The sequence below is a fragment of the Lytechinus pictus genome, chromosome 1, assembly GCF_037042905.1.
Source record: "Lytechinus pictus isolate F3 Inbred chromosome 1, Lp3.0, whole genome shotgun sequence".
NCBI classification, from domain to species: Eukaryota; Metazoa; Echinodermata; class Echinoidea; order Temnopleuroida; family Toxopneustidae; genus Lytechinus; species Lytechinus pictus.
The window spans coordinates 18,242,510-18,266,750 of record NC_087245.1 but is presented as its reverse complement, the minus strand read 5'-3'; the positions used below and the strand labels follow the sequence as shown (position 1 = coordinate 18,266,750).

Here is a 24,241-nt window from a genome sequence, read left to right as displayed (position 1 = left end):
CACATTTAAAAAATAAAACTCACATGACCATGATGACTAGCATTTATTTTCACTGTCTCTGTAACCATATACAATATCTACTGTTCATATTATCCGACTAGACGAAGCAAACAATAATCATTACAAAAGCAAATTTTACTTTTGTAAGTTGCCAGAAAATCTGGAGTCAGGAGGTGAATCTTTTATATCCAATCCGCAAGAAAAATCCGAAGAAGCATTTGCCTAACATATTCTAAACTTGCAACATCAAACATGCCTTCAAAAGGAATGGGTCGTATGGTACTCCATGCAGTGAACCCCTATGAAAACGTTGGGTCCTCGTCGGAGTAAAATTCTATTTTGCATGGATTCAAATTCCAAAGATATTTCTCTTATCACTACCAAGAGAAAGGCTGTTTTGGTCAGATGAAGGGTCGGAGGAAATGTCGGAGTACATAGTGCCCGTCTGGACAGAGATACTCAGACCTTCATGCGAACAAGACACTCCGACCTTCATGCGAACAAGACACTCCGACCTTCCTCCGAACAAGATTATCCGACCTTCCTCCGAACCGGGCCTCCGAACAAGATACTCCGACCTTCCCCCGAACAAGATACTCCTGGAATGTAGGAAGTTTCTTGGTTGAGGGAAGGTCGGAGTAACTCTGCCTCAGCTTTTATGGGTTTAAATTTGCAATGGTTTACAAAACCACCAAGTATTTGGTCCAAGCATGGAGCTATTGGTCCAAGTATAAAAATTGGTCCAAGTATAAAAAAAGCGATCACTATTAGTGGCAAATCTGAAATTAGAATATTTTTTGATGATTTTGGGAATTTATCACTTGTCCCGTTTTGTTGGTCGCGCTGAACATCGGCAGTTAAATAAAAAAGAAATAGTTTCCGTGCAAGGAGGCATGAGATCATACGGGTCACAAGGATAAAAAGAACAAAATAAGTCAGCGGCAGAAACCCTTTCAAGTTTCCTTTATTTCATTTTGACTCAACATATTACACAAATATAACATAATAAATAACAACAAATCAATACAAGGCAATAAACTATGTAAGCAATATGACCATACAAAGGAAATGGATAAATGTTTTCGGTAAGCAATACCTTCATTTCGGATCCGGCTTAGTATAGTGTGACATCCATCTTATGATTTCCGGTTCAATTCAAGACGCGTCTTTTTTAAATAACTTTTCTTCTTTTACCCACCGCCACACAATCGTGAGAAAGCACGACTGTCATACATCATTAACATGTTGAAGCATCACATTTATTTGTGCATCAGCTTGTTCAATAACAGAAGACTTATTTGTGGATGATCGCATAAGATATATAAAAAGAAGATGACGCTACTACGAACTTGGAGTTTTTAAAGGCCACCGCACACCTTACGACTGTTCGCCATCCGATTTTGGAACAAATCGCATTTTGCTCATTTTCTGAAGATGTGAATGGAACATAACATTTTATTTGAGGTTAAAATTAATTAAAAGAATATTATAACCATTTTGAAAGATTTCGAGCCTTTATTTTGGAGTAAAGGCCAAATTAGTTTCAAATCGTAGCCAATCGTACGACTGCGATGACGTCATTACGACTAGATATTAAATTCGCTTTTACTTCTAAGAAGAATGATAGCATAGTCACATATTTGATCATAGGTATTCATACGATGATTTAGAACATTACACAGTAAGATATTCCAAGTCTCAATATTAGCATCAAATTCTACTACATTTTATTCTGAAATCGGGTCGCAGACCAGTCGTAAGGTGTGCGGTCGCCTTAAGGCAAACTTTCGTCCACTCCTGTGGACTTTGTCCTGTCACATGTTTCATTTGAGCTGCCTGGTGACTGGTCATCACTGGGCCAGAGGGGAAAATAAATGCCCAGAGTCCCTATAGAATACTGGATTAATCATCTATCCCCATATAACTTCGTCATATGTCTCATCCAAAAGCTATCTTCAAAATCAATATTGAGGATACCATCCCATCCAGCTATACCCCTTTCGAGCTATGTTCAGCTGGCGACGTCTCTCGTAACACGTTACTTGGCTTCTCAGGAGCGGACAAAGGAAAATTGCCAACAAAGATCCATGTTTGTAGAAGCTTGAAAATGGTATCAAATAGAATTGATTATATCATAAATATAAATGTATATGTATGTAAAAAATGTATTAATACTGCATCTAAAGCTTAAAGGGATGGTCCGGGCTGAAAATATTTTTATCTTAATACATAGAGTAGAATTCACTGAGCAAAATGCCAAAAATTTCTTGAAAAGTTATTGAAGTTTAAAGTTTAGCAATATTTTGTGAAAACAGTCGTCATGAATATTCATTAGGTGGGCTGATGATGTCACATCTCCACTTTCCGTTTTCTTATGTTATTACATAAAATCATATTTTTTTCATTATTTCATACTTGTGTGAATAATATGTCTCCCTTGTAATGAAATAAGTTGCATTAATAAATATATAATGCACTAAATCAGTTGTCAATCCAATTTTTCTAGTTCTTGGAGGAAAAAATTTGAATAAACCTAATTTCATATAATAAAATACAAAAGAACAAGTGGAGATGTGACATCATCAGTCCACCCAATGAATATTCATGACGACTGTTTTCACAAAATATTGTTAAACTTTAAAATTCAATAACTTTGTCATTTGTTTCAGCATTTTGCTCAGTGAATTCTACTCTATTTATTAAGCTATAAATATTTTCAGCCCGGATTATCCCTTTAACGAATATGACATGGAGCTGCATGTACAAAGCGGTTTCACTTTTTTGTTATCTTACGTTCAAATCACGTCGAGCCCTAATCATGCTCATTCTGAGAAGTGTGCAGTACATATATGTTGGCTGAATATCATATTTACAGGTTGCGTATAATATCTTGTATATTCAATTACAAACAATTAATTTTTTCTCACAGAAATCAACATTACACGTGTCTCTGAGGTGCTTGGGTCCACTCTCTAGTCGAAAGGACTGCTATTCGTAATGACCGCTAGTCATATATTGTGAGTAAGGTCCGGTATATATATATTTATACCGCTATCCGAGACCTTTATATGACAAACTATTCACAAGGGCCGCTATCAATAATACCGGGAATGGATTCATAATAGAAGAAGTGAGTCGTTAGTCATAAACAGAAAGAGGGGTCTTTAATTAGAAGGGTCTATAATTTTATTGGTAATTATGGAAAAGTATCAGCGTTCATAAAGTTCAATATTCATACGAGTCGCTATTTATACGTGAATAAGGGGCTCGTTTTTATAGTTCTAATAATGAAAAGGGATAATTATATTCAGAATTGGATAAACAAATTCGTAAGACTAGCGATTATATTCTAACAATTATAGCAAAAGACGCTTTTCTTTGATTACACAGTGAAACCCTTTCTCCCAATGTGGGGGCCCATGTGATGAATATCGACCGTTTTTTCGGCCTTATAATAATCCTGATTTCGGACTATGAATAGTGTTCCTTACGATTACCTACCATAATCATTGAAAATGGTCAATTATGAACAGCGACTCTTATGAATATCACCCTAGGATTTTCGTACTTAATTATTTTTGGTCATTGTAACCATATAGAGACTCCTTTCAGTTTTGTGACAAGCGGACCTTTGGTAATAGAAACGTTATGACTAGCGGTCCTTTTGATTGTTGGGCTTGCCCCAAAATAACTTTGTTCCTTATGACATTCCTTCATCAATTATATGTCTACAAAATGATAAAAATTTTGATACGACACCATAATAGTTTGCTACTTTAAAATGAATAGTGTGTGAAAATTAAGACTAAATTCTTGATTTACAAAATGTCTTATGCATGGACATTGTTCATAAATATGAAAGTGTGTTGAGAAAGAAAAACATTATTTAATTTCCCTTTGTCTTGGGGGTACTGCCAAAGTCAGTGGTTAAAGGACAAGTCCACCTCAACAAAAAGTTAAATTGGGTAAAAAGAGGAAAATCCAACAAGCACAACACTGACAATTTCATCGAAATCGGATGTAAAATAAGAAAGTTATGACATTTTAAAGTTTTGCTTAATTTCACAAAACAATATATGCACATCCAGGTCAGTATGCAAATGAGGGTACTGACGCCATCACTCATTCAATTTTCTCCTCATTGTCGTGTGAAACAGAGTTTTATTCGGTTACCGTTTTATTCCTCCCTGAACATGTGGAACTACCACTGTTTTAACATGTTTGCTTCTTTCAAGTTGGTCATTATTGTCAAATCTGTAAAAATTGAAATACTGAATAATTCAAATAAAAAACAAAAGCAATAGTGAGTGGGGGACATCATCGACTGTCTCATTTGCACATCACTGAGTTGTGCATAGAACTGTTTATGAAAAATAAGCGAAACTTTAAAATGTCATAACTTTTTTTAAATTTTATATCCGATTTTGATGAAATTTTCAGCGTTATGCTTGTTTGATTTGCTCTATTGATTCAAATCAACATTTTTCTGGGGGTGGACTTGACCTTTAAAGGACAAGTCCACCCAAACCAAAAATTTATTTGAATAAAAAGAGAAAAATCCAACAAGCATAACACTGAAAATTTCATCAAAATCGGATGTAAAATAAGAAAGTTATGACATTTTAAAGTGTCGCTTAATTTCACAAAACAGTTATATGCACATCCTGGTCGGTATGCAAATGAGGAGACTGATGATGTCATCCACTCACTACTTCTTTTGTATTTTACTATGTGAAATATGAAATATTCTAATTTTCTCCTCATTGCCAAGTGAAACAACGATTAATTCCCCCCTGAACACGTGAAATTAGCATTGTTTAATATCATATGGTTCAGTCAAGTTGGTCCGTATTGTCAAATTTGTAAAAAATGATATATTGTATAATTCAAACTATAAAAAACAAAAGAAATAGTGAGTGATGGACATCATCGATTGACTCATTTGCATGTCACTGAGTTGTGCATAACTGTTTTGTGAAAAAATAAGCGAAAATGTAAATGCCATAACTTTCTTATTCTACATCCGATTTTGATGAAATTTTCAGCGTTATGCTAGTCTGATTTTTCTCCATTTATTCAAATCAACATTTTTCTGGGGTGGACATGACCTTTAAGTATAGGTACCCACAAAACAGCATCTTATACTTGTTGAATATCGCTTTCTATTTTTCCTGTTTTGCGAGTGTAAATGGGTGAAAGTAGCCTTTTTAGTGTCTTCTAGTGTTTTAACGTTATGATGTCACATAGCTCCCTCACTCGGAGGATATAGCAATACGCGTAAACAGAGTTGTCAGAGATGCGCCAGCTGCGGATCACCAGCGCATGCAAAGGTAATGACTTCAGCCTCTAAGATGGCGGCACAATGACGTCAATGCATATGGTAATGTAATTTGTGCCATCACTTGACAAATTTAGTGTTGCTTTTTTTTTAGATTGATATCAAAGTGACACTTCTGACTTGGTCATGGAACATTTTTTCAAATAATATTTTTCTTTCATCTGTTTTCTCCTATTTTAATTTGTATCACTTGAAATGCCACAGGGGCAGTTGTCCCCTCGTCCTCTGTGTTTATATGACATTAAGGTTCCCTCTGTGTGCAGAGACTGTTTTTACCCCGGATCATTTCACATTCGTGTTATAACATTGTTAGTCTTGCTTTCATAACTTTCGATGGTCCGATTAACCTCCCCATCGGTGCTGGTATAATGTAGCGCATTGGCAGCCGGTTCCACGCAGCCGTTGGACGACTTCGGGATGGACATGATAGAGGAAGATTTCGTCGGCATGCCCTTAATCCACAGTTGCCAGACTCGCAGGTTGCACATGAATGCCGCAAAGATGAAGGTACCTTGGAGGGAATTGAGGACAACGAAGATATACCAGACCACCGGAGTCCTAACGTAGGCAGCGACAAATCCAATCACCCACGTAAATCCCATTAAAGTCGAAATCTGAAATAACAAAAAAGCCAGAGAAAATTCATCTATTCACCCATAAAGTTAGATAAATCACTCTAGCGTATTGACAATGAAAAATTATTGAAGAGAACAAGTTTTCATGCATATACGAATTGAGAGTAAATGCCTTAGTTCCAAAAGGTGTAATATTACTGTAACGCTACAGTCTCACCGGTGAAATCGACTCCAAGGGTCCGTAACACATAGCTTAGCAATCATCGTAGAACATTTTTTTACGACTGATTGCATTGAGTTCAATGTATAATTAATCGTGAAAATCAAGCATACGATTAATCGATTGCCTTTGTATTAAGGGACACAGATCGACGAAAGCTATTATGTTACTTGAAATGATAAACAACATGTCGGTTTCGAGTCGTCTTTCTTAATTATTTCACGAAGTGACGGATGAGCGCGGAACTTTTAAAAAGTTAGTTTTGAGTAAATCGCGTTCAAAGGTTTAGACCTCAATCTCAACGTCTTCCACGTATGCAGGGTGGATAAATGTCATATCCTCGTATTGGGCATATTCTGGACAATATTAAAGTCCAATCATTTGCATTTTCCTTAAATATTTAAGAAGATAATGAGCTGTAAGCAGAACCATATTTTCGTGAAAAAAATATATTACGGTACACGCTTAGATTTATTTTCACGAAGTGACGGATAGTGCTCTGCGCGCATAACAGTCACTTCGTGAAAATCCGAAATTCAAGGACGCGCTTCAATTTTGTTTTTACGAAGTGACGGAAAGAAGCTCCGCCTTAGTCCCACGTATAGCCTTGTCGATGCAATTCGATAAATAGGGTCTAGATATACATAATCTCTTTATTTGCTATGTTAAGAAAAATCAATTCCAAATGTCAGATTAATTAGGCCTACATTTACTTCTTTTAATTAAAAAAAATCACTTTAAATACTTTTATTTAATTTTTCAAGTAAATAACAGGAAGACCAATAGACACACGTGTTATACTTAGGCCTATTTCATTTCAATATTATCTTCATTTTTGAGAGATGAACTCTGATTTACGGAAAATTCCTAACAGGATATGAATAAAATGACTACAAGAGATTTTTTGTAATTCTATGTTTGAGAAAGGACTATTAAGCACTGACTCCGTTGGAGTAGAAAATGCAACATTACAAATATTTGTCAGTTTACTAACCTCCCTACCCCCCTAAAAATATGAAATCCCAATTAAGTTTCTCTTGAATGTTGTTTATAATGTTAAAGGTATTCTCTGTTAAGACCGAGTTAGCTATTCAAAATTATTCTCTGAGACTTAATTACCTCGAAAATGGTACAAAACTAAATGTGGAACTAACTTGTCAAAACGGCAACAAGAATTGGTAAATTATGACTGATTGCCACCCCCCCCCCCACAAAAAAGAATAGAAGAATAAGAATTTGTAAAAATAAAGCGAGCAAATTTCGAGTAAAACCACTCTTGCCCTCTTCCTCTTTCTCTTTCTAATCAAGTTTTCCTCTATCAAAATGGTCATGTATTCTCTCCTGAACATCATATTAAAATACATTTTTTCATGCAAAATAAGAGTTATGACTTGTCATAAATCATTGAAAATACTAACTATATAAAATATATTTCACAAAGTTAGCAATGTAAATAAATTTAGAAGAACTCTTTTAATTTTATAACATATGAAACCATAGCAGCAAGTGACAAATAGACAAGCAAAATATAACTTTTTTCATATCAGTCATTATGATAATGGTTATGCTTAATAAATTCATTAAAATATCAATTCCATACAATGTTAACAATTTAATATATTTTTAATTCAATAATATATCGGACCATAATCGCTAGTGACAAACACATCGACATTCATAATTATTATAATGAATCTAATATTGCACTGTGAAATGTATAGGAAGTGAATTATCAGGTACACATTGACAGAATTTTGTCATTTTATACATTAAATAAAACTTTAATATATGCGACAATATATTTATTTGTATATCATGCCCTGCTTAACACAATCAGCAATCCTAGTCTGTGAATGCCACATTTTGAAATACAGAATTGCTAACAGGTACCTAATTCAATATGTTACTCTACATTCAAAACATTCCAATGTCAAATGAATAAATTTTCCATCACAATACTGGAATATAATCAATGCAAGTGGTGCAGGAAAGTTGTATTCTCTATGTCTATTTGTATTGACATACACATATTCAAGTAAAATGGTATATTTCTTTTCCATCAAAATAGAAGTAACATAATCACCATTACTTATTACATTCACTACACTTTTTTTAAAGAATGTCATAATTAAATCAGTCGACACAGTTGCCTTGAGAGTTATTTCATCTTTTTACACACTGTCAAGTACTAAAACGTCTACTAGAACTAAAAGCTAATCTTTACCAAAGGAAACATATAAACCTTTGAATAAACAATTACATGTATCAACTAATGAAACTCAAACAAGGAAATATAATTTTAAATCAATTTTTTAACTTCATATCAAACAGGATCATTTATTAGCAAATTTATGATCAAAATCCCGAACGACAGCGTCAAAAGCAAAAAAAAAAATGCAGTGATAAAAATACGAATGACTAAGTAGATTTGTATTTTTTTCCATCATTCTCAAGTTATTGGCTAAATACACTCATCAATACATTTTCCAATCAAACACTTGTTTTTTTTAAATAGCAAATTATTGCTCGAGTCCAAAAACAGAAAGATACATTAAAATACACCTTAGTTCCAACTCTGAAAACTTTACAATAAATTGTCACGATTTTAGCAAGTAACATCTTTGAATTAGTGGGATCATGTACGAATAAGTTAAATTCTTACTACAAATATACAGAAAAACATGTGCTGCAATGTATATTCAACCTCAAGCTAATGTAAAATGTCTGCTAAAAATAATCATGTATTATTTCTTTCCTGAATATAAACAGGAAAATAAAACAGTTGGGTATTTTGGAATAAAATGATGACACGTCAACTGTAAAACTGCATTAACCAGGTGTGTGAATGAAAGATAAAGAGCTGAAAATGCTGAAGAGTTTTAGGGGATGAAATTGAATGAGCCCTCAAACTATTGTACACAAAAAGGGACATCAAGCTGAAAATAAAAAACAAAAATAGCTGAAATCAGCTTAAGAATTCTCACACCCCTGATAGAAGGGGGGGGGGGGTCTGTATTAACACATCTGGCTTTTGAAAATGAATTCATGAAAACCTAATATGATTTTCACCCTTACAAGTAATATATCCTGTAACAATCGAGTTTCACAATGCATGTCAGTCTAAATTGTATGGTTATGTTATTATAAGAAAGTATGAAGTATTAATACAATACATTTAAGCACAACAAAGCTAGTAACATTCTGTTATACAAAAAATGTAGACGTATGCAGTATTTTTTTTTTAGATGGCACCAAGCAAAATGAAAACATGCCAAACAAAATTAATAAAGAAGGGTAATTCTTCTGCATCCATATGCGGACGATGTGTATTTATAAGCTATTTAAACATGTGGTAAGTATAGCAGGCCATGGGGCAAAGCCAATTCCTTCATACTTTTTACAAGTGTAGACAGAGTTTCATCATCAGATTCGCAGTCAGAGTTCTCAGAAGATGTTTCTAGCTTGGTTACTTCAACAATTCAAAACCAGGGCACACTGTTAAACTCCAGTCACTACCAATTGTCATGTCATGTCACCAAATCAGATCACATCTGCGGTGCTCAGGGAATTATCAATGACCCACCTGACAAGCATGTTGGCTCCTGGATCCAACCTAAGTATGTCGAATGAAATAATATACAAATCAACTGTTTGTTTTCAAAGTTTTTTGTCAATCCAATATCGAATTTGTAGAATTGATAGCAGATTCAATATTTTAAATTGCCCTTACCAAACAAAAGCCTGCCCAGTCAGTATGGTACTACAAGATTATTAAGAATATATTTTATACACTCTATTTACCACTGCATGTTTACAGCAAATATTCCAATTAAATGTTTCCAATTTATAAAAAAGTTTCAGCTGAAAATATGATCACATGTCAAATTTCAATGCTCTAGGGCAGTACATGACGCATTTGTCAAAATGGGAATAATGTTCTTTTACAACTTAGAAATACATTTATACCTGCTAAATGCTAACATATTCCCAAATTAATATTTTCTGGTTATTATAACTTTGAGTCAATGTATTTTTATAACTTCATTATTTACTAGATTTGCAATTGAAATTAATGTTGGTAGTGAGTGCGAATGAATGGATGGCTGATACTGACAGGATGTCATGTTGGATTATAACACTATGAAAACTCTCACCTGGAATCGTATCTGACCATCCGCATTGTCAAATAGCGAGTGTACTTGTTCCAGGACTTCTCTCATTTGTTCTCTGAAACATTGCTTACTGTATATACTGCATCTGAAAAGAAATGAAAATATCTTCATCATGATTATGATCAGAACCGAGGTGCAATTTATTTATGTAGATTCTTTCATTTTCTGTAAAATGTCATAGAGATAAGGGCTAGAGAGTGATCATCAAAAAACAAAGTATAAAGCTCTATCTACATTAGATGTAGACTGACTCTTGACTTTAGATGATTTATTTAAAACAGAAATCTCCAGTAATCCTCAGTTTAATTAAGGACTCAACTTATTTGCAAACATGGGTTGGCCACTAACTAAACCAAATTAATTCATGATCTCAGCATTCTCACTGTCATTTATACTATAGAAAGCCCCCCACCCCCCTCCCCAGGGGAGGGTGTATCTTTCCATTACATAATTAATACTACTAGGAATTTAAATGACGAGTTAACTAACACTACATTAAGGAAGACAATATAATATATGTATTCATTTCAATTTTTTTTGGGTGAAAATTTATTGCAAATACTAGTTATATAGCCTTTATAGGCACTTGTGAAGACAAGTTGGAACATAACGAGTTAATATTGGACTCTTTTGGAGTCCAATGGCAATGCAATTCGTGTAAATTTATTTAGATCTAGGCCTAAATTAATGCCCCTATATGATTATTTTACCAAATCCTCAGCCTTCATTAAATCTATTTAGTCTTGATTAATGTTGGAAAAATATTCTTACCCTTATAGTTTGACTAAACTTAACATTCAAGTTCAATTGAGGACAACAAATGACACGCAATACTCCATTCAATTTTTACTGACACGAAAATAAATATGTGGGGCAATGTATGGAATGATTGGACGTTATTTTAAGGATTTTTGCAATCAGAGACGTTTAAAAGGGTTGAAATTACTCGAAATGACTTAAAAAGCTGCATTACATTTATTTCCTTTCCTACATTTACAAAAAACTCACCATTTCATGGTCTTCAGCTGTTCCAAACTGTAAAAATTTGCCTTCCGTCACTTCGTGAAAAAACTCTTGAGTGATAAAGCGTATTCGTTTATTTTCACGAATTGACGGCTGCTTATCCGTCACTTCGTAAAAACAAGAAATCCTTAATCTGGGTATTTTCGTGTGTGCACTGTTGTCATAGCAACATAATTATACATTTTTGTGATCTGAAACTTGTTGAGGTTCGAGATATGAATTAAAGATCTCCAAAAATGCATAAAAAATCAAAATTGAAAAAAAAAATCGATTGTTCTCGTATCCGTCACTTCGTGAAAACAGGGACGCTTTGTTGATTGCACAGACACGCAGGCAAACCGACTTCAGACCAACCGATTCTATTACGTTATTTTAAACGATATACAATCGGCCAATTTAGAGTCGGTTTATTAGTGTAGGTCCTAAATATAGCATTAGAATGTAGCGAATGGTAGATCATCCAAAATTCTAATTAAGTTGTATTTGGTAAAATTTGCATCATGGTTCGGAGCGATCGATTTCAGGCTGAGTTTAATATCAACACATCGTTGCGTGTCGATGTTTCTACTTCCCTTCATGGAAGAAACAACACTGCAAAGTCTTCATTTCATATTTTCGTATATCTTCATTCTTTTTCATGTACATATCGAATTCCTCGGTATTATATCAAACATAAATATTAAAGCACTCCGAGTGAAATGTGTACATTATATAGTCTATTCGAAAAGTACTGTGTACTGTTTGACTGCATATACTAGAATTAAATTTAGCATAATAACGTTTTCAAATACAGCAATTGGATAATTACCTTAAAGTAGATAAGCAGCTCTTTCATATTTTCAGTGTAGGTTGGCTTACGCAGATGGTGGAGGAGTAGCTTTCTTGACAGACGCTTGGCCTTGAAGATGGAGAACACTGTGTGGGCGAAGAGAACCATGTTGAGACACAGGGTGATTGCCACAGGAACACCAAATGATAGCATCAGTGGAACATATCCAGAAAGCCAACAGATACCATCACGGCCATAAATAACAGTCTCTCTTTTCTGAATTTGGATGATCAGACAAGGAATGACGACAAGAAGTGGGGTTCCGAATGAATTGGAGAGGTACATAAGAAGAATCTTTGATCCATTCTCGCTTGTTCGGCTGATCGTCTTAGAGCCGAATGTGCGGTTGAGGTCGTATGCCAGGCTGAAAGTCAATGCAAAAGCCACAAGCCAAGTGTAGTGCGTCAACGAGGAAACTGCGGTGCAGAGAGTGACGTTGAATTTAGCCAGTCCACCCAAGAGGAGCAATGATTGCCCAGTGAAAAGAGCAACGCAGAGACACATGATCAACTTGTTGCATACGCATCGGCGCAAAGCTCGAAAGCGCGCATACGTTAAGAAAGTCATAAATAACGCAACTAGCGACAGTGAGCAACCCACGGTGCTGACAATTGATTGGTTTAGAGAGAATGATATATAGGTAGTCACAGAAGTTTTGTTCTCGACTCTTACGTTACCGAAGAAATTGCAAACACGGATGTATCCGCTATCAATTCGTAAAAATTCTCCTGGGGAGAAAATTCTACCGGTTGGTTTGTATTCAATTTCTCTGGTTCCATTGCGAATTTCAGAGAACAGTGATTGATTAAGTGTTACAAACGGACAATGGAGCATATTCTCGGTACAAACAAATAGAGATGTCACCTTGGTGTAGTTTGCATTGTAAGTGACTCGTTCAACAGCCATGTACTCAGAATACCACTTTTCAAGTTCACTTACATAGTAATTTTTCACTCCGGTTGGACTGAGCTGAGTAGCACCTAGGGGAAATGTACGCAGCGGAATAGTGCAACGGTCTTTAAGAGCGCTCTTGCATGATTTATATAATTCTGCATCAAGAATGACACATTGATCATAAAAGTGGGATTTGGGAGTCGCAATGCTTTGGACCATATAGTCATCTAGCGTTGTCCAATTAGACTCTCTTTCATTCGTAGACACGTTGGCCAGAAAATTGTAGTGGCAATATAAATATGATTTGCTATAGGTTGCTAAGATTTTTATCACATCTACAGAGATACCTTTCTCCTGGAGACATCCCAGTAATAAAGAGAACTTGCCTTCGCATGATTTTCGGGAATCAGGGTAAAATTCCCAAGACCACTCTTGAACCTGATCAGGACAGTACTGGTTGAGAGGACCCATCTCTGGAACACAGGTATCAATGGCCATGACGAATCCTTCTGAGCAGGATAGCTGTATACACACATTTGCATTAGGGTCATACACATGTCCAGATGGACACTTAATTACAATCTCCTCCTGTCTCTCCTCCATTTCGATGATTTTAGAGGAGCCCGTAAAATCAATAATGACTGATATTGGCACGAGATGTAGTTCCTTTAATGCAGTCTCTTTCTGATTTATGACATACAAAGCAGTAGGAATGTCCTGGGTGCACAAGACATCGTAGGCTTTATTGGTTGCACAGCCCTGGCAAAATGACTTTTGGAAATGTTCTTGATCGGGTCGTGCATTATCTATTCGAACATAAGCAGTGACACTATTGCAGTCATCTCCTTCTTGCTTTGTGAATGAATCTCCACAATCAGCGTTGTCAGTAACCTCAAGATTGATACATGTTCTGATGAGCTTCGTGTAGACATTGCTTGGAGGGTACCATGTTAAACTCCTGTACGACATGACATACAGATAAAACATTCTCTCTAGGGCATAATTACCTAAGTCCTTACTAGCATTAATGTTGTCAACAATCTTAAGATACCAGTACACATCACCATAATCATCGTTGCACTGAGCACAAAACTGATTTTTGTAGGCCACATTCGTCTTGTTAGAAGTAACGGGTACGTATTTAGCTTTAAAATCTTCGTCGCTCATTTTCGATGGAGGGAGCTGAAGGGTATCTTCGCATTGGGACTTCAAACTCTCCTCTTTACCAGACAGACATTTTGATACTACCCAAAAACCTGTATTAGAACGTTTGGGAGCGTAAGAAATTGTGTTGCATTCAAACCTGTCGAGAGGCAATCCCAAACTATCTTCAACATCTATACTAAGGGAAGGTTCGTCTGTGGCCGTTGTAGCAGTTGTTCCATATTCGAGAAGACACGTCTCCTCATAGTCGTTACAGCAATCGTCGAAGATGAGACATAGTGTGTCGCAGTAGCAAGCCAAGTGTTCGTTAACGGGGGCATCAACACAGGGAGGGTTTCTTGAGCGGCAGAAATGTGTATTGTTGCAGAATACAACCTGGGCAGTGTTCGAAGTACCTAATTGAAATGAGAAAAAAAGATATAATTTTCTATCAGTTACGTTTTTGTATGGATAATTATTCTGTGACATCAATATACAGTATAGAGATTAAGCTATTCGTTTCATTGAAAAGTTGTTTTCAGTATTACAGGTCAAGTCCACCCCAGGAAAATGCTGACTTGAATAAATAGAGAAAAATCAAACTAGCATGGTGCTGAAAATTTCATCAAAATCGGAAGTAAAATAAGAAAGTTATGACATTTTTAAGTTTCGCTTATTTTTCACAAAACAGTGATATGCACAACTTGGTGAGTCAGTCGATGATGTCCATCACTCACTATTTCTCTTGTTTTTTATTGTTTGAATTATACAATGTTTCATTTTTTATAGATTTGACAATAAGGACCAACTTGACTGAACCATATGATATTAAACAATGCTAATTCCACATGTTCAGGGAGGAATTAATCGTTGTATCACTTGACAATGAGGAGAAAATTATAATATTTCACTCCTGAAGACGGACAGTCAACCTGCCCGAAACGTCGAGTCTCTCTACTACTCATCATCTCTACTCGCCGACTCAAGCCAGCATCTCCTCACTAGCTCTACTACTCAAGCTGTTCTCAACTCATCAATCTTTCCTGGTTTACAGTCCTTTTCAGGACTACTTTCAAGAAAGAATACTCTACTCTCAAATCTCCACTTTCTCGCCTATCCATTTCTTCTCTTCTTCTATCCACCGTTTCTATAACACTTCACATGGTGTACCGTAAACCACATCAGCGATTTCATATTTTGTATAATAAAATACAAAAGAAATAGTGAGTGGATGACGTCATAGTCTCCTCATTTGCATACCAGCCAGGATGTGCATAATTTATAACTGTTTTGTGAAATTAAGCGAAACTTTAAGTTGTCATAACTTTCTTATTTTACATCCGATTTTGATACAATTTTCAGTGATATGCTTGTTGGATTTTTCTCTTTTTATTTAAATCAACTTTTTGTGGACTTGTCCTTAAACTGTGACATGGGAATGATGGTAGTACTGCAATACCCAGCCTCCGAGATAAATTTTACTGTACACATTAAGAAATCCCGGTGCAAATGGGGTGTACGATACGTGCATACACCCCTTAATACCATCGAGGTGCAAGTTAGCTCGTTTGCGAGAATACATGTCTGTTGTACCATGGAGCTAATAGCTCTATGGTTGTACACCCATGTACTCTTTTCGTGCACCCCACCAGTCTCGCTGATAGACGTCTGGTATAGATAAAGTTGATTTGTGATTGAAGATTACCCGAAATAGCAATGCACTTACGCCACACTTTACCGAAGTGAAATAATTTTTAAAAAATTTAATATTTATGTGATAATTGTTTCAAACAAACATTTGATTAATATACTTTTGGAGAAACAGTAGAGATACTTGAATCACAACTATCAGCACAAGTCAAAAAGTATCGAATCATATCGCTATAGACTCGACAATTCTTAGCGCTTCTCGCTGGCATAGCGGGAAAAAGCTTGACTACAGATAAAACGAGATGAGTTCGAATCTCAACTAATGTAACTAAAAAATCGATACAGGAAGTGAATGGACCGGAAACCTAGACAATCTTTTTGTTATTTTAGGTGGGGGTACATAATTATGCACCCTAAGGGGTAGACGTGTACACCCTCTAAGGTGCAGATGGTAACCCCAAATAGGGGTGCACACTGTACACCCCTATCAGGGGTGTACAATTTAGTCATTTTCTTTACTGGAGAGAATCGAAAAGTTGTCACTACCCTACTACATAGCTATAACATTACGTATGAAATCAATTTGGAATCGCATCACACATAGAAATAAGGATGCAACATTACACCTTTGAGGGTGCAAAAACATGCGGCACTGGGGGCACCTTTAAGTATGCAATGTTCCTTCTTTTCACCAAGGTGTAATTTTGCACAATTTAAAAAGTGAAATATAAAATTATTATTATGAATGCAACCAGTAGATTAACGTGGAAGCGGACCTGCCGGGAATCGAACCTGAGACATGCCTGTTACGAGTCCCATGCAAGCTCTCCCGACTGAGCTTTTACCAGGAAACAAGTTTAGTGGAAACTAGTTTAACGTGTAGTGAGAACGGTCGAAGCTATCTTTCAAATCAGTTCAGAAAACCACCTCGCGATGTAGAATCAAGATCGCTTTGCCTCGTTAAACTGGTTTTAGCGTGAGGACACAACCATTCTTCGGGAAGCGATCTTCGCACATTTTGAGCGCTGCTGTTTCGAATTTCGCGCGAAACGTGTCATCCCACTGAGAGCGTTCCTATAGCAACAAGATCGCTTTACGGGAAGTGAGTTTGTAAACCACTTTCGTGTGATCAAATGGGAACCTAGCAAAGCGATCTTCCAAACTGGTTTCCTGAACCGGTATCCAGTAAACTAGTTTTAGAAAGCGTAATGAGAACGGTTGAAGCGGTCTTGGAAGCGATCTTCCAAGCCGGTTCAGAAAACCACCTCGCAATTTTGAAGATCGCTTTGCCTCGTTAAACTGGTTTTAGCGTAAGTGAGGACACAACCGTTCTTCGGGAAGCGATCTTCACACATTTTGAGCGCGTGCTCCATACACTATTTGGAGGCAAAGCGAAACTACTTACTGGAAACCGGTTCAGGAAACCAGTTTGGAAAATCGCTTTGCTAGCGTTACTGGAAACTAGTTTAGTGGAAACTAGTTTAACGCGTAGTGAGAACGGTCAAAGCGGTCTTGGAAGCGATCTTCCAAACCAGTTTGGAAAACCACCTCGCGATGTAGGAGGCTGTTCTCACTACGTTCCTAAAACTAGTTTACTGGAAACTAGTTTAGTGGAAACTAGTTTAACGCATAGTGAGAACGGTCAAAGCGGTCTTGGAAGCGATCTTCCAAACCAGTTTGGAAAACCACCTCGCGATGAAATTTTCAAGATCGCTTTGCCTCGTAAAACTGGTTTTAGCGTAAGTGAGGACACAACCGTTCTTCGGGAAGCGATCTTCGCACATTTTGAGCGCGCTACTCCACACGACAGGTGGAGAATGCCTATGCTGCGGTTTCGAATTTCGCTCGAAACGTGTCACCCCACTGAGAGCGTTTCCATAGCAACAAGAGCGCTTTACGTGAAGTGATTTTGAAAACCACTTTCGTGTGATCAAGTGGGAACGTTAGCAAAGCGATCTTCCAAAGTGGTTTCCTGAATCGGTTTTCAGTAAACTAGTTTTAGAAAGCGTAATGAGAACGGCCTCCAGTTTTCAAGATCGCTTTGCCTCGTTAAACTGGTTTTAGCGTAAGTGAGGACACAACCGTTCTTCGGGAAGCGATCTTCGCACATTTTGAGCGCGCTACTCCACACGACAGGTGTAGAATGCCTATGCTGCGGTTTCGAATTTCGCGCGAAACGTGTCACCCCACTGAGAGCGTTTCCATAGCAACAAGAGCGCTTTATGTGAAGTGATTTTGAAAACCACTTTCGTGTGATCAAAGCGATCTTCCAAACTGGCTTTCTAAACCGGTTCCCAGTAAACTAGTTTTAGGAACGTAGTGAGAACAGCCTCTTAGCAACACGAAAGTGGTTTTCAAAATCACTTCACATAAAGCGCTCTTGTTGCTATGGAAACGCTATCAGTGGGGTGACACGTTTCGCGCGAAATTCGAAACCGCAGCGTAGGAATTCTACACCTGTCGTGTGGAGTAGCGCGCTCAAAATGTGCGAAGATCGCTTCACGAAGAACGGTTGTGTCCTCACTTGCGCTAAAACCAATTTACCGAGGCAAAGCGATCTTCAATACATCGCGAGGTGGTTTTCCGAACTGGTTTGGAAGATCGCTTCCAAGACCGCTTCGACCGTTCTCACTACGCGTTAACTAGTTTCCACTAAACTAGTTTCCAGTAAACTAGTTTTAGGAATGTATCGCAAGGAGGTTTTCCGAACTGGTTTGGAAGATCGCTTCCAAGACCGCTTCGACCGTTCTCATTACACTTTAAACTAGTTTCCACTAGTTTTAGGGCGGTAATGAAGATATTTCATTTCAATATAAACTACCAAATGTGAAAAGTTGCACCCTTTTAAATTTTCAGGGTGCAAAATTGCATTTTTCCCTCTAGATTGCATCTTTTCGCATAGGATTGCACCCTTTGTGCATCTTTATTTCTAAGTGTGTGCTCACTTTCTTTTAAAGAATGAAATCTTTCTAATGTTTCTTCAAAGCTGCCCTTGCAGGGTATCATATTGTTCTGGGTTAGTATTAGGTCTTTGTGTAATTTTTGCTTTGTATATTATTTAATGCCATTATTTTTGTAATTATTTATTATATGTTATATATTGTTCTTTGTATACCAACAGCCGGAATATGATTTTTGTGCCAATGTAATTTTTATTTTGAGCATGACAATAAATTTTGAATATCTATCTCTATATCTGAATATCTGAAATTTGTTTAAAAAAAAATTATGTCAGTTAAAAATAATTCATTGACGCCGCCATGGACGGACGTATGCGATTTTAGCTCGTCTGTTGATTCATTTGAGTGCAGAATTACAGCAGTATCATCAGTTTACTCATCTTTATTTTTCGTCAGCGACCTTAACTATCTTTGTGAACATACATGCTACCTGGATTTTGATCTTCATTATATGTCATTTAGTGTTTAATATTTTGATTTACTGTGATAACTCCGCCATGGAGAGGAGATCGAGACGTGGTACAGATGACCATTCAAAGTACAACGTACAGGATGAAGTTCGGAAACCCTTGAGGCTAGCTCATTAATCGTCCCCAATATCTAGCTTTAAGTCAATATGCACAAATTATTATGCATGCGATTCGAGTATCATAATTTTGTTTCAGTGAGATATGCAATTACGCATACACATCCTGTTCATGCTTACAAAAGTGCTGAATATAACTAGAAATTTGACGTGTCCAAAGGACACAGACGCCCCCGCTTAAAGCGATCAGAAATTCATTCAATATGATTGAACCAACTTGCATATATAATGAGCTGTGACCTTTGACCTACAGACTCCGAATTTGAACTTAGCCTGTATTTTGGTGACATCTACCTACACACCCACTTTTTTAAATCTGTTTAATATTTCATAAGTTATCATGCGGAAACCAACTCGCATATTCAGTGAGCTGTGACCTTTGACCTTTGACCTGCGGACTCCGAATTCGAACTTAGCCTGTATTTTGGTGCCATCTACCTACACACCAAATTTTTTTAAAATCCATTAAATATTTTAAACCAAACATTTTTAATATCTGGTGAATATTTCATAAGTTATCATGCGGAAACCAACTCGCATATTTAATGAGCTGTGACCTTTGACCTGCGGACTCAGAATTCGAACTTAGCCTGTGTCATCTACCAACACACCAAACAATTTTGCAATCCATTAAATATATATATATATATATTTAGTTATTGCGCAGAAACCAAGTGGGGGACGGACGGACGGACAGGGGCAACGCTCAATGCCCCCTCCGGACTTCGTCTGCGGTGGCTTAAAAAAATATTTGATTAGCAAGATATGTATCCCATTCCTGAATTCCACTCTTTGAAATTTCCACTTTTCAGGTCAGTATAAGCCTATCAATAATTTTCAGCGCTTTGCATTCGCTATGCATTAGTTGTTTAGTCGAATACTCATCCTATACGTGACGGTGATTACAATAGGTGCTTAGAATAACCCGTTGTTAGATCTAAATCCTCGCCAAAATTCAGCTCACGCTTCGCGCTTTCAACATTTATAGTAACAAAAAATGTCCTCTTCACAATGGTCCTAGATAATGAACAGTGCTTAATTTTATTAACTCGATCTTATTGCTTGCATTAATGTGCTTATTGAGATACGGAGCTCGTTCTTTATGTAAAAGCGTGCTTATTATGTCCGAATTTCAGATTGGAAAACTGAAATTTTAGCACGCGCTTCGCGCTCAAATCAGTTCTTTAGCAAGACAGACTGAAACCTTCCTTTTCATGATAAAACAAAACTGAATAGAACGTCCTGTTTTAGGCTTAAACCTAAATAAGCTCGCGTTCACATTGTTTCATGGATATATATCTTGTTCTTTATTAAAAACGTCCGCTAATTAGTGTCAATTTATTTAAAAACGAAGTATCAGGAATTTTAGCTCGCACTTTGCACTCGCATCAATTGTTCATTGAGATACCCATCCTGATCATTGGTACAAAAAGTGCTTAGAATTTCAAGCTTTCAGGTCAGAAAATAAGAAAAAATCATCTAGCGCTTCGCGCTCGCATTATTTGGTTGGTGAGATATGTATCCTCTGCATGAGTCACTGCAAACAGTCCTTGACAGGTCCCTTTTCATGTTTTCGGGTCAGAATATTACAGATTTCAGCTCGTGCTTCTCGCTCGCATCAATTGTTTCTTCAGATAACAGGCCTGAATATTGGTACAATAAAATGCTTAATGTGAAGTTTTCACATCAGAATATCAAACATATTCATTATTTTCGCATCATTTGGTTAGTGAGATATGTACCTTCTCCATGAGTCACTGCAAACAGTCCTAAACAGGTCCCTTTCCCTGTTTTCAGATCAGTATACTACAAATCTCACCCCACGCTTCGCGCGCGCGCTAATTGTTTAGATCTAAGTTACTTACATACCCACCTTGATCACCATTACCAAAATTGTTCTGAACGTTTTTTTTTTCAAAATACATACAATATTATAAAATAATATTACAAAATTAGCATGCCCTTGCATTATTTATTTAAGCGACCGATCGGGGAAAATGTAGATGATTTTTTTCTCCCCCCCCCCTATTTGCGAAAGTTGGATTCGTCTCGCGAAGAAACGGAACTGATCATAAAATAAACAGTTCACTCGTTATAATTCGGAACCCCCTCTTAGAAAATCCTGGCTACGGCCATGGGTCACCCTAATACGCATTACGTTTTACCTCGTAGTTTATGTTACAAAAATGATCAACGTCGTATTTCCGTATTGGTAGGCCTATTAAATGTTGTAGTAAAAGGTGAATTCAAACTTACCGGTCCATGGAGGCATGTATGATACTGCTGGTGTTGGGTCGGGGTTGTCGCAATAGCACACTGAGATTGTCCAATATAGAATGAGAAGAGTTTGGACCCTCATTGTTCTTATGAAGCACCCCCAGATGTATTTGTCAAGATGTAGATATTTCTTAGCTGCTCCAAAAACGACTGAATCATTTGTTGTGACAATGCAATATTCGTGTAGAAGATGTGCCTTGATGCAGGAAGTAGTAGAAAGTGTATTATTGAAAGCAAAGTTGATTAGGTTCAGTACAACAATACTTAAAGGGATGATCCGGGCTGAAGATATTTGTATCTCAATAAATAGAGTAAAATTCACAGAGCAAAATGCTGAAAATGTCATCAAAATCGGATACGGTATCATCGATATCAAATATCGAAATTATAATTATTCCGGTGAAACAGTTCTAGGCATGTCTTCATGAGTATTCATTAGGTGGGCTGATGATGTCATATCCCCACTTGTTCTTTTGTATTTTATTATATAAAATAAGGTTTATTCAAAAGTTTTCTACCAAGAACTAAAACAATTGGATTGACAACTGATTAAGTGCATTAGTTATTTCTTGCTGCAACTTATTGCATCATAATGGAGACACATCATTTACACATGTAAGAACAAAATTGAACATTTATGATTTCATAAGAAAAAGGAAGTGAAGATGTGACATCATCAGCCCACCTAATGAATATTCATGACGATGTGCATATAACTGGTTTCACAAAAATATTTATAAACTTTAAAATTCAATAACTTCTTTATTTGTTATCAGATTTTGATGAAATTTTCAGCATTTTGCTTTGTGAATTTTACTCTATTTATTTAGATATAAACATTTTCAGCCCGGACCATCCCTTTAAGAAATGGACATGAATTAAAATTTTTGCCAAGTGAAAAATATAAAGAGATATCATCCAAAAGAATTTGATATGGTTGTAGATCCTATATATACATGTAAGTGACGGGGTAGTTAGACAAATTTTAAGCACTTATGTATTGGGTCTAGAACATGCATGAATGATAAAACCTCTTGATATATGTTGAACATATTATTATTGTTTGCCATTTTAGTCAAGATAGATGGTATTTCTTTTGTTTTCTACGTAAGAGGATTTGCATTCTTGATGAAAGATTTAGAAAATATAATAAACTTACCTTAGTAATATTATGAACGATTGTCCTTTTGAGGCTTCCGGGGGCAGGTGACTGAAAAGTGATCGCAGCTATTAATTTTGTATCACACTAAAATTTTACACATTCAAAGAATATAATAGTCAATTAATGGATTTTAATAATAACTATAGTAGGCGAGGTCGGTATAGGCAACTCCTGCCATGGCAGACTGTATGGCACAGGCAAATTAAATGATATGCCAAATCTATTGCGAATGAATTCGAAAGCATTTGAAGCAGAGACTCCTTTAAACACAAAAACAATTTGCTGGAAAAGGGATCAGAATGTCTACATGTAGACAGAAATCTTCCGAAAATATGACAACCACACCCACACGGAGAATGGATGGATTCATAAAGGCCACTGTTTCAACTATTAGGAAAAATGGAACTTAAATTTCTTAGACACGCCTCAAAGTTTCGTATTTGACGTAAACAAATTGGAAACATGCAGTATATGGAGAAGAGTTAGAGGGGTGTGTTTTGGCAGCAGAGAGGAAATCGAAAATGATAATTAGGGATTAGGACGAAGAGCTGGGGATGCTATACTGATCGAGAGCAGAATATCATAAAAGATGTGGGTATTCTAATTTGAATTGAATTTAGGTGGCGCTTATTATTCTTGATTGGCGCCAGTTATATGCAGGCAGCGCACTGCTGATTATTTTTAACCGGCGAAGTTGTTGGGAAAAGGGTAGTTAAAAGAAAAGATAAGGAAGATGATATGATTGTGCTTTGCTGGGGGATAGTCTTTCCTTTACTGTTGCTAATATTATATCAGTGTATTTTTTTTTAAGCGGCGCCTTTTCTTTTCTTTCCTTTATTTTTATTTTTAAGCGGCGCCTTTTCTTTCTTTTACTTTTCTTTTATTTTTTTTGGAGCAGCGCCAAAAAAAGGCGCCGCTCAAATATTAGGGGAGGCGTGCGCCCCCTGTGCCCCCTGGATCCGCCACTGATTACTGTTCTATAATTCAGATAACGACGTCGGATTATATAGACATTATAAATCCATTTCCTTTTCAAATGTTAGAGATATATACTTTAGATACAGGAATTATATTTTTTTTAACTTTTGCTTTCCTTCTTTTTTTCTCTTTACCTTCCCCTCCCCATCGATGATCCTTTTTCTCTTTCCCTCTCCCCCTCTCTCTTTCTCTCTTGGGGGTTAGGGTCTTATCTATTTGTAACATGAAAGCAGAAATATAATTCTCCGAAAATCATCAACTAGTTTGTGGTTTGATAACATTGTGACTGATTGTATCTTCTGTACTGTACAAGCGAAAAAGGACACTTTGCTTTACAACACGGAGATTTATTCCCTTGATCTTGTTTATAGTTGAGCGGATAAAAGTGTTGAATGTGAATATTCAATGACAATAGTAAAATTTCCTTTCCTAGA

General features: G+C 36.5%; 1 protein-coding gene across 1 annotated transcript; it reads right to left on the bottom strand.

Moving 5' to 3' along the window:
• Nucleotides 1-4,548: 4,548 nt before the first annotated feature.
• LOC129258746 (uncharacterized) lies at nucleotides 4,549-23,265 on the bottom strand. The gene is made up of 4 exons (XM_054896977.2): nucleotides 22,827-23,265; nucleotides 21,647-21,863; nucleotides 12,137-14,610; nucleotides 4,549-5,952 (listed from the first exon to the last, which is right to left on the bottom strand). The coding sequence occupies exons 2-4, from the start codon at nucleotides 21,747-21,749 to the stop codon at nucleotides 5,626-5,628; spliced, it is 2,904 nt and encodes a 967-aa protein (XP_054752952.2). The 5' UTR covers nucleotides 21,750-21,863; nucleotides 22,827-23,265; the 3' UTR covers nucleotides 4,549-5,625.
• Nucleotides 23,266-24,241: the final 976 nt, after the last annotated feature.

Bases quoted from the DNA above. Each gene is read 5' to 3' on its own strand.
- LOC129258746 (XM_054896977.2), bottom strand. From the start codon at position 21,749: ATGAGGGTCCAAACTCTTCTCATTCTATATTGGACAATCTCAGTGTGC. The intron at 14,611-21,646 runs GTAAGTTTGAAT...CATTTCAATTAG, and splicing joins ATACATGCCTCCATGGACCG to GTACTTCGAACACTGCCCAG. The intron at 5,953-12,136 runs GTAATTATCCAA...TTGTTATTTCAG, and splicing joins AGCTGCTTATCTACTTTAAG to ATTTCGACTTTAATGGGATT.